Below are 11,357 nucleotides of genomic sequence, written 5' to 3' on the forward strand. Positions count from 1 at the left end.
GAGAGGGGAACGAAAATATATGTATATATACAATTTTCTCTCGCTTTATACAAACACAAACGCACTTTATACACTTGCATTTGTATAAAAAACGAGAGAGGCGAGGGAGAGAACGAGAGTGGCGAGTGAGATTCACCAGGAGAGAGGTGAAATAGCAACAGTTTGCTATGAGGTATAATTAAATCAAACTATATTTATAGCATTTAATTTGAATTAATAATTTGCCATTATATACAATTTTCCCTATCAAATATGAGCGGATTAAATTATTACCATTTATATTGACCCATTTTCAACCCGCCCATTTGCCACCACTAATCACTGATTGAGCTGAACCCAGTTGTAAAGTTCCCGTACCTCACTATCTCAGTCTCCAACAGTGCCGTCCACCAAAGGTTAGTCTCAGCTGCCGTCGCCGGTTCTTTTTCTTCTTGCTTTCTATGTTAAGAATTTTTCAAATTGTTTCCTTTACTTGCTACTTTCCGATCATGCAATGTTGTAGTATACTGTAACATAAATCTAAGTTTCTTCCATTTTTGCCGCTGTTCCGCACACTTTAGAAGCTTAAAAGCAAAAGTGAAGTCCCAATTTATCTTTTGGCACATAAACCCTGCTGATTTTACCCTAGTCATTGAAAGTTTTCCTAACCCCAGGTAAATATGGGGCAAAAATTGGATCCTTTAATTTCCCTCGTAATGTTCTTGATTATTCGGTGGTTCCTTTTTCTTATCTAAATTTACTCTTATATAACTGTAATTGCCTATCTGAAATGCCTATGCTTTTTGACTCTGGAGGCTGATTGAAATATGGGGCATTTGATAAATTCGAATTTGGGTTGGTTTTCACATGTTGCCCAAAGCTCAGTGAGAAGGATGGATATGTGTGTTATTCATTACGAATTTCAGTTTTATCTACTTAACATTGTAAATATAATTTGACTGGTTCGAAAAAAAATTTCCACCCTCTTTTCTTAAGTTACCAACTCATGCTGGGCATTGAAACTTCCCTGCAGTTGGCTTATACAAGCGATTTGATGATTTGAAAAATTCTTTCTTTGTCAGTGGGAAACTCTCTATTTCACCATTCTACCTCCAATGGTTGGTTTAGCCGAGTTAGAAGAGTTTCATATTGGTGTAAATACTCTTATTAGAGATGTGGGGTGGCGTGGGGGTAATATCTAATTAATGATGATGTTGGAACAGCCTGATTGTTGTATTCTTGTATGAGCTGATAAAGTCTATCTCACAGGAGTGAACTTGTGTAGTCTTCTATGTTTGCCTGTGATGTTTCAAGCCAATCTCTGCGACTTATATGAGGGAAAGATGACTGATACTGCTAGTTAAGACACCGCGTCCAAATCCTTGTACCATTCTGTCTCTTGCCGTTCTATACCCAGTACCTTTGGCACCTTAACAGTGTGTGAGGATGTGAAATCTTCTCCTGATGGATAAATTACAGTAGATGTGCACTGCATTTCTTGTGGTTGTGGCATATGAAATTCAAAACATTTTCTTGAACTTCCATACTGGAATTACTGTGACTGCATGGTTTCTTTGAAAGGCTCATATTTCCCTTGTTAAAGCCCACTGTGTTTTGATTTGTGACAGGTCCTTTAAAATGTATGTGAAATCTCAGTTGTCATGGAATGTGATAATCCCTGCTGAGAACCTTGATGTTGAAGGCTTAATGCTTCAGAAGGCAATTGTTATTCGCCTCATGGATGACTTTGCTTCCAAGAAGGCTTCAAAAAATCTTGGTTACTTTATGGCTCTCACTTCATTGGAGAGGATTGGAGAAGGGAAAGTTCGAGACCACACTGGTGATGTGCTTTTCCCTGTGGAATTCAGCTGCCTTACCTTCAAGCTATTCCGTGGAGAGATCTTGGAAGGGGTTGTTGACAAGATCTTGAAGCACGGGGTCTTCTTGAGATGTGGCCCCACCAACAAGGTATACCTCTCTCATCAGAAGATGGCGGATTACAAGTATGTGCCTGGAGAAAATCCTATCTTTATGAATGAGAAGATGTCAAGAATTGAGAAACACACTGTGGTGCGTTTCATCGTGTTTGGAGCAAGGTATGTGGAGGCGGAGAAGGAATTCCAAGCAGTTGTGAGCTTGGAGGGTGATTACCTCGGACCCATCTCACAAACTGTTGTTTAGATTTCGGTTATTCACCGTGATTGGCTCATTTCAGACATAGACCAGTGACATGTAAAAAGCTAACTTCTGTAGCAATATCTATGTTTAGTACTGTTTTGAATTGAATGTGACTTTTTTGTTGATGTTGCTGACCTCTTTAGTGTCTTTGGTTGCTTAAGCCCTCAAGTGGTCATGTAAATGTTTCAAGGCATAGCATGTGTTTGCAGATACATTAACTTGTTAAGGTGATAAACCTTTACTTAAAATACCTTTCCAAATAGTTCTCTTGACTGATATTTCTCTCTAGTTTGTTTAAAAGAAGCAAGTAGTGATACTTTGTACAGTAGTATTTTTGTTTCTGTGTATGCAAGGATACATTCTCATTAAGGATTGATCTTGAGAGAAATGAATGATATGGAAAGGCTCTCTCTTTTCCTACATGAAATATGAGCATAACATGTCATTGAGTAGTATATTAAATTGGTGATGAAGAGGAAGAGGAAAAGTAAAAATGTTTTAGTTTTGGTTATGCACAAAAATAGAGAATAAAAAGATGGAAATTAAGAATAAGAAAAGGGTACAAAAGCTATCAGCAGCTTTTGTTAGCAGTACTCTCCAAAATTATAGTAATTTCTTCTTGAAATATGAAAAATAAAAATAAAGAGCTTCCATCCCTTTAACTTAACATATGCTACACAATTTCCTGCAATAACGTTAGAGAAACAATTACTGATGGTTAAAGCACTGAACTTTAAAACCTTTTTTTTTCTCCAACAGAAATATTAGAAAGTACCTGATGTCATGTTGTTAGCAGGTAGTTCAATAATAGGAAGAAAGCTTTTGTTTGATCTTTTTCAATGTTGTTACAACATCAGTCATGTTCATCCTTTCAACTGGAATACTAATTGTGCAATTAATGGCTAACTCCATAATGAATGACACACATTGCAGCTTTTGACTTAAGTTCTCTTCATCTAGTGTGAGTAAGTCATCATCTATGATTTGATCCAACTCATCAGGAAGTGAATTATGCACCTAGCTTCTCAAATTCAAATCTCCCGCGAACATTTCATCACTGGGTTTCTTCTTGGTAAAAGTTTCCAACAGCATGATACCAAAACTATAAACATCAGACCTCTTGGATATAAGGCCTTCCAGACCATACTCTAGAAAATAAAAAATAAATTATGTCAGCATTTTTAACACATTAAACCATAACACTGTTATACTAGTTAAATAAAGCATTCACCTGGATCAATGTAACTAGTGTGAGCAATAGATTCTTCTTTGGTTAAAAGTTTCGCAATGCCAAAGTCAGTCAGGTGTCCCACCATGTCGTTGTCAAGTAACACGTTGCTAGGCTTCAGATCACAATGAATAACTCCTACTGAGTAACCATGATGGAGATATTCCAGAGCAGATGCAATATCAACCATGATATTCAATCTTTGCATCATACTTGAACAGAAATCTCTAGAATATAGCAACTTGTCTAAGCTCTCATTTGGCATGTACTCAAGTATCAATGCCTTGAAATCCAAGTTACTACAGCTGCTAACGATCTTTGTGAGATTTCTGTGACGAAGATTCCTTAAGAGTTCACATTCTCTATCAAAGGTTTGAAATGTACCTTCCATCTGCACATTGAAAACTTTAACAGCTACAATCATCCCATCTGCCAATGTCCCTTTGTAAACAGAACCAAAACTTCCACTACCTAGCAAGTTAATTTCATCAAAGCCCTGAGTCACTCTTTGAAGTTCATAGTAAGATATTCTTTGTGGTACTACCTCAGGCAATCCCTCGTCTTCTGCAGTGACTGTTATGCCCCGATGTCTCATCAACACGAAAACTATTGCTGAAGTTAGCACTATCACAGAGATAACTGAAAAGGCAACTACAATCCATATCATTCTTCTTTTCTTTGACTCAGAATGATTCTTTGAATTAGAAGGACAAGCTGGGAAATGCTCTTGAGAGTTACCACACAATCCTTCATTCGACATGAAAGATTGGTAAGTGAGATTAACAAATGGCCCTCCACTCGGAATTTCTCCATGTAACCTGTTGAATGAGACATTAAGGGAGCGTAGTTGCTTAAGTTCTTCTAATGACTTTGGAATCACACCAGACATTTTGTTATACGAGAGATCCATCGCTTCCAAATTTATGAGTTCCCCAAATGTGTCAGGAATAGATCCTTCAATTCTGTTATGAGCCAAAGATAGTTGAGTCAATTTCTGTAGATCTCCCAATGTACTTGGAATGTTGCCTGAGATATGGTTTCTCGAAAGATCCAGAAGAGTTGCAGCCTCGAAGTTTCCAACTTCTAGTGGAAGAGAACCATTGAAGAAATTAGATGACAAGTTCAACTTTAAAATGTCTTTGAGGTTCCATAGACTTGAAGGTATGCTAGCAGAGAAGTTATTGGAATCAAGATAAATCTCCCTTAGAGAAGTCACATCCCCTAAGCAACTAGGAATATTTCCCCACATTTGATTTTGTGAAAGGTTTAGCATGCCCAAGTTGGGTAGCTCACATAAAACAATTTGGAAAGGACCACTTATTCTGTTTGCACCAAGTGAAAGCCGTTGAAGGTTTTTCAAAGAATTTATCGTTGTCGGGATAATTCCAGTTAAGTCATTGTCATCCAACTCCAAAGTAGATAACTTTCTCATATTTCCAATTTCATCTGGAATTTGTCCCTTGAGGTTACAGCTTATTGCCGAAAAATAATTAAGAGAAGAAAGATTGCCAACAGATTTTGGAAGCATTGCATTTAGGGGATTGAAAGGCAATAACAATCTTGTCATGTTTTCACAATTGGCCAAAGGAGTAATGAAGCTCAATTCACTTGTGAAGGAGTTACCGTACAAGTTGAGATTTCTAAGTAGTCTTAAATTTCCTAGAGATTCGGGAATTGAACCCGTAAGTTCATTTCCACCTAGTTCGAGAAATTCAAGCTTAGACAAATTTGAGATGGAACTAGGTAAAGCACCATTGATGTTATTTCCAACTAGATAAATTCCTTCGATATTAGGTAAGCCATTGCCTATAGTGGAAGGAATACTACCCGAAATGTGGTTTCCTAAGATTCCCAGAACTACAAGAGATGAGATATTGAGTAATTTGTTGCATCTCAAGATGAACCATTTCAAATTTGGAAGAGTGGCTATTCCTTTTGGTATTTCTCCGGTGAAGTTGTTGTAACTAAGATCAATGTCTCTCAACTTCCGCGAAGCAACTCTGGTGGAAGTTCACCATGGAAATTGTTTTTGCTTAGATCAAGTGAAACAAGAAAAGAGAGGTTGCCAAGTTCCGGTGGGATGGTACCAGTAATATCCATACCTGATATATTCAGTTCAATAACTCTGTGATGACGAGAGCTACAAGTGATTCCAATCCAGTTACAAACTGAGTTAGAAAAAGACCAGTTTGTCAAGAGAATGTGATTAGTATCTGAAGTGATGTGTTCTCTCAAGGCTAGAAGAGAAGATTGATCTGTGCTGATATAGTGATATTCATGGCTAAGCATGTCGTTATAACATGAAAAGATATTAATAAAATTTCTAGAAGCGGAAAGGAGGAGGAGGATGTTTTCTCCATTGATGAGTTTTCTGGTTTGATCATTGCAGCAATATAATGATCTATACCTATTGAAACTGATTAGATTTATAATCGAAAATATAATGCTAGTACATAGTTCTATATTATTGAAACCAACATAATACTTGGAATTGTAAAATGCTTCTAGCAACTATTTAGTCCGTTAATTGTGCAAGTAAATTTATTCAAGATCTGGTAGCTAGCTAATAAATGCTAATACATTAAAATATAAGTTTATGGCCTAAGTAATATATTACTCCACTAAGGAAGTTGACTTTGCACCATATATTGAACTAAATTAATCTGTTACTTAAAGAGAAGGAAACTTTGCTAATGGTGAGATGTTGCTAAACACAGCTATCTAGATTTTGGCATAGAAAATTTGTTTGTGGTTATCAGTATACAGACATACAAAAGAGTGGAATAAGAGTTGACTCTCTAGCTAGGTCGTTAACTTTCCTAGGTTGGATCTTTGCATCAATACCCTAAACTATTTGAATTAATGAATTTATTCCAGGCTTCATGCAGTCATTAATAAATAAACTATTTGAGTTGACTCTGGAAAATTTACAACCCTTTTTCGACTCACTATTTGCCCCACTAGTTGCCCTCTTTGGCACCCAGTTCATACACCCTTGACTGTACAAATCAAGAACTTCAAATTCAACTCCCTTTCTGCCTAAGATATTTTCTTGTTTACCCTTCATTTATCTGTGGCTGTATGAAAGTTCTCCTTCATGCATGTTCAATGCCATAACAAGGTAAAACCTTGACTAGTTGACTATATATATATGGATAGATCAGTAACAGAAAGGAACTCCGATGTCAAAGTAACTAGTGAAAACTATCAAGGAATATGCATATCTTGCTGCTCTATTCTTTGGAGAAATTTTTTTAAGTCAGTTGAATACTTGGGAGAACTTGAGATATATACAATGGATTCAACATAGTTTATTTAAATGGCTTACATTCCTTGTATCATCAAATTGGAAGGGTGCTTAGAACATCAGGTTATGGAAAGGCCCTCTTGGTTTACACAAGAAAAAGGAAGAAGTACACAAGCTATCATCGGCTTTTTATAATAGTACGTAGTCCCAAAATCATAGCAACTTCTTGACGTAAGAAGTATATGAACTTCAATCCTTTTAACTTCCAATAGCCACATAATCTCCTGCAATAACAAGGAACACTTACTGATGGTCAAATGCTACTGAACTTATAACCTCGTTCTTTTCAGAAGGGATATGAAAAGCACCTGATGTCATGTTGTTAGGTAGTTCAATAACAGTAAGAAAGCTTTTGTTTGATCTTGTTCAATGTTTCTACAACATCAGTCATGTTCATCCTTTCAACTGGAATACTAGTTGTGCAATTCATGGCTAACTCCATAATGGATGACACACATTGCAGCTTTTGACTTAAGTTTTGTTCATTGACTGTTAGTAAGTCAGCATCTATGATTTGATCCAACTCATCAGGAAGTGAATTATGCACCCAGCATCTCAAATTCAAATCTCCTGCGAACTTTTCATCACTGGGTTTCTTCTTGGTAAAAGTTTCCAACAGCATGATGCCAAAACTATAAACGTCAGACCTCTTGGATATAAGGCCTTCCAGACCATACTCTAAAAAGAAAAAAGGAAATAAGTCAGCATTTTTAATGCATTAAACCATAACATTGTTACTAGTTAAATAAAGAATTCACCTGGAGCAATCCAAGTTAAAACAGCTGCTAATGATCTTTGTGAGATTTCTGTGACGAAGATTCCGCAAGATTTCACACTCTCTATCAAAGGTTTGAAATGTTCCTTCCATCTGCACATTGAAAACTTTAACAGCTATAATCATCCCATCAGCCAACATCCCTTTATAAACAGAACCAAAACTTCCACTACCAAGCAAGTTATTTTCATTAAAACTCTGAGTTGCTCTTTGAAGTTCATAGTAAGAAAATCTTTGTGGTGCTACCTCAGGAGACCACTCAACTTCAACATTGATCGTTTTACCCCCGCGTCTCATCAACATGAAAACTATTGCTGAAGCAAGCCCTATTACAGAGATAACTGAAGAGGCAACTATAATCCATATCAGATTTCTTTTCTTCGACTTAGACTAATTCTTTGAATAAGAAGGACAAGCTGGGACATGCTTTTGAGGGTTACCACACAATCCTTTATTCGACATGAAAGACTGGTAAGGGAGATTAAGAAAAGGTCCCCCACTCGGAATTTCCCCATCTAACCTATTGAATGAGACATTAAAGGAGTTTAGCTGCTTAAGTGCCTCTAATAACTTTGGAATCACACCAGACATTTTGTTATATGAAAGATCTAATGTTTCCAAACTTAGGAGTTCCCCAAATGTCTCAGGAATAGATCCTTCAATTCCGTTATGAGCCAAAGATAGTTGAATCAATTTCTGTAGACCTCCCAATGTACTTGGAAGGTTGCCTGATATTTGGTTCCTGGAAAGATCCAGAAGTAGTGCAGCTTTGAGGTTTCAAACTTCTAGTGGTAGAGATCCAATGAAGGAATTAGAAGACAAGTTCATCTTCAAAATGTCTTTGAGGTTCCATAGACTTGAAGGTATGCTAGCAGTGAGGTTATTGGAATCAAGATAAACCTCCCTTAGGGATGTCATGTTCCCCAAGCAACTAGGAATATCTCCCCAAATTTTATTTTGTGAAAGGCTTAGTATCCCCAAGTGGGGTAGCTCACATAAAACAATTGGGAAAGGACCAGTTATTCTGTTTGCATCAAGAAAAAGCCGTTGCAGGTTTTTCAAAGAACTTAATGTCGTCGGGGCAATTCCAGTAAGGTTATTACCTCCCAGAGACAAAGTAGATAAATTTCTCATATTTCTGATCTCACTTGGAACATTGCCTTTGAGGTTACAGCCTACAGCAATAAATGATTGAAGAGAAGAGATGTTGCCAATGGATCTCGGGAGCATTGAATTTAGAGGATTGAAAGACAATATCAATATTCTCAAGTGTTTACAATTGGCCAAAGGAGTAATGAAGCTCAATTCACTTGTAAAGGAGTTACCGTACAAGTTGAGAAGTTCAAGTTGTCTTAAATTTCCGAGAGAGTCAGGAATTGAACCAGTAAATTCATTACTAAAGAGTTCGAGAAAGGTGAGCTTAGACAAATTTGAGATGGATCCAGGTAAAACACCATTAATGTTGTTTCCACCTAGAAATATTTTTTCAACATTAGGTAACCCATTGCCTATAGTGGATGGAAGATTACCTGAAATGTGGTTTTCTGTGAGTCCAATAGTTACAAGAGATGAGATATTAAAGATACCAATAGGGATCGACCCACTAAATTCATTGTAAAACAATGGAAGGTCTGTCAACTCTTGAAGGTTACCAACTTCATGTGGAATTACACCTGAAAAATTCAGTATAATTATGATCAGAAGACGTATCCCAAAAAACAAAAAATTCTAACATGACTTGAATTAGATTTTTTCCCCGTACCTGCCAGGTAATTATTGGAAAGATCAAACCAGGCAAGCATAGTAAAATTTCCAACCTGTCTTGGTAAAGGTCCTTCAAGCTTGTTATCATTCATATATAGCATTTCAAGTGATGAAATGTTGAATAAGGTTAAAGGGATTGAGCCTGTTAAATAATTTTTATCCATGAATATGTTCTTTAAGTTATAAAGATGGCCGATCTCATCAGGAATTGTGCCTGTCATATTGTTAAACAGAAATATCACATAAAAATCATATATTTAACAAGAGCTTAACTTCCAAATGGGTATGCCGGAAGATTGGTCAAACCGGCTACAAGTATACAAAGCGAGAGGAGAAGTGACGGAGCAATTAGTGAAAACAAACAAATCTTCTTATGCTACTATTAAAAAAATACTCACATTTTTTTAAAGATTGTCCAAACACTTCAACTCTCTAAAATACATTTTCTTTTAAATAAGTTAAATCTAATGTCCCGAGAAAAATGGTAAAGCCATACCTTTTACGTGTTATCTGCAAGATCTAAATGTTGCAGCTGATGCAAGTTACCTATATCTCTTGGAATTGTTCCAACAAAGTTATTTTGAAACAACATTAGGAGTTGAAGCTCTGAGCATTCAGATATGTTTCTTGGTACCTCTCCGCTTAACATGTTGTTGCCAAGTGCAAGCTTTTGCAATCTAGGAAGACGATGACATAAATCAGAAGGGAAATCACCAGTTAAACCAGAATTTCTGAGATCCAAATATTCAAGGGTTGAGATGTTGAATTTAGAGAGCACATTGGAGCCATTGAGTAATTTATTGTATCCCATGGAAAACCGTATCAAACTCGGAAGAGGGGCTATTCCAATTGAAATTTCTCCGGTGAAGTTGATGTAACTAAGTTTAATGACTCTCAATCTCCGTAAATGAGAAAATTCTGATGGAAGTTCACCACAGAAATCATTTTTGCTTAGATCAAGTGAAACAAGAAAGGAGAGGTTGCCAAGTTGTGGCGGGATAGTACCCGATAAACCCATGTTTGAAATATTCAGTGCAATCACTCGTTGATGGCGAGAGCTACAAGTGATTTCAATCCAATCACAAACAGAGGTAGAAGAAGACCAGTTCGTCGAAAGAACATGAAAAGGATCTGAAGTGATGTGGGATTTCAAGGCAAGAAGAGAAGATTGATCAGTGCTAATATTCATGGCCAAGCTGCAAGTTGCTAAAAGGTGAAGAGATGTTAATAAAAATGCGAGAAGCTGAAAAGGCGAGGCTTTCTCCATTGTTAATAGAATGTGAAAGGACATGTGTTTGCTGGTTGTAACTTGGAACTGATTAGATTTACAGTAAAGGAGAAGACAATGTAGTTGTTTTAAACTGCACCAGTTGTTATTAACTTAATTAATTGTGCAAGTCATCTTGCTAGAATTTTTTTGCAAAAAAAAAGAGTTGAAAAAATGAATCAAGATCTGGTAGATAATAAATGCTAACACATGAAAAAGCATCATCATCCAATAAACTTATTGTAGCTGTTTTGCCAATCAACATGTGCTTGCTTTTGTTTATGAACTTCATTAATACTTCAATCAGTTAGAGTAATAAGTTGTTAACTAAGTAACTAAAATGACTTTGAACATGTAATTACTTAAACCAAATCTCCACTACTAATGAGATGTTAAAGTGGTGAAATTGAGATGCAAAAATCTCTATAAGGTCTTTTTGTGTTCTATCCTTCTTACTTTTGATGTTGCTGACTAATTCTTTTTCGCTGGCCGTAGTAATAAAACATGTAAATGAAGTGACTTTTGATCAAGAAATTATCTTTGCTTCCTCTTGGGAAGATTTTGTAGACTTGAAGATATTGGGGACTACGTTTATCCGCTTAAATGGCTTTCTTCCTGCATTGATTGTAAGCCTCTAATTGATATAGCCATCAAGTTTATGAGATCATTTGATAACTCTTTTTTTATATTAATACATGTCTTCAAGTTCCCTTGCTGGTACGCTAGAGCTAGTAAGTTAGAGGGTCACCAAAAGGTTAATTAGATCTTTTGAGAAACCAGATTTCATTATGTTTTGGTTAGCTAATAAGAGACTAAAAGGTCCAATCCCGATATCATTTGGTTATCTTGATCGATAAGC

The 11,357-nt window shown here is 36.4% G+C and overlaps 3 protein-coding genes across 4 annotated transcripts; 1 reads left to right on the forward strand and 2 right to left on the reverse strand.

Annotated features, from left to right (window-relative positions):
- The first annotated feature begins 304 nt into the window (after positions 1-304).
- Positions 305-2,412, forward strand: LOC102602091 (DNA-directed RNA polymerase V subunit 7-like). Of its 2 annotated transcripts, none has more exons than XM_006358057.2 (2): positions 305-395; positions 1,608-2,412. In XM_006358057.2, exon 2 carries the CDS (start codon positions 1,618-1,620, stop codon positions 2,158-2,160), a length of 543 nt encoding a protein of 180 aa, XP_006358119.1. In that variant the 5' UTR covers positions 305-395; positions 1,608-1,617; the 3' UTR covers positions 2,161-2,412. The 2 variants fall into 2 exon arrangements, with proteins under 2 accessions (XP_006358119.1, XP_015169280.1); XM_015313794.1 differs by lacking the exon at positions 305-395 and adding an exon at positions 456-653.
- A 762-nt stretch (positions 2,413-3,174) lies between these two features.
- On the reverse strand, positions 3,175-7,010 carry LOC107062758 (probable LRR receptor-like serine/threonine-protein kinase At3g47570). Its single transcript, XM_015313750.1, has 4 exons — positions 6,940-7,010; positions 5,371-5,525; positions 3,389-5,227; positions 3,175-3,305 (listed from the first exon to the last, which is right to left on the reverse strand). The coding sequence occupies exons 1-4, from the start codon at positions 7,008-7,010 to the stop codon at positions 3,175-3,177; spliced, it is 2,196 nt and encodes a 731-aa protein (XP_015169236.1).
- Positions 7,011-7,023: 13 nt separating this feature from the next.
- On the reverse strand, positions 7,024-10,498 carry LOC102584873 (probable LRR receptor-like serine/threonine-protein kinase At3g47570). The gene is made up of 9 exons (XM_015313751.1): positions 9,778-10,498; positions 9,230-9,445; positions 8,997-9,140; positions 8,793-8,939; positions 8,463-8,642; positions 7,908-8,195; positions 7,607-7,793; positions 7,451-7,560; positions 7,024-7,370 (listed from the first exon to the last, which is right to left on the reverse strand). Exons 1-9 carry the CDS (start codon positions 10,496-10,498, stop codon positions 7,024-7,026), a joined length of 2,340 nt encoding a protein of 779 aa, XP_015169237.1.
- Positions 10,499-11,357: the final 859 nt, after the last annotated feature.

The sequence above is a fragment of the Solanum tuberosum genome, unplaced genomic scaffold (genome assembly GCF_000226075.1).
Source record: "Solanum tuberosum cultivar DM 1-3 516 R44 unplaced genomic scaffold, SolTub_3.0 scf00265, whole genome shotgun sequence".
In the NCBI taxonomy this organism is placed as follows: Eukaryota; Viridiplantae; Streptophyta; class Magnoliopsida; order Solanales; family Solanaceae; genus Solanum; species Solanum tuberosum.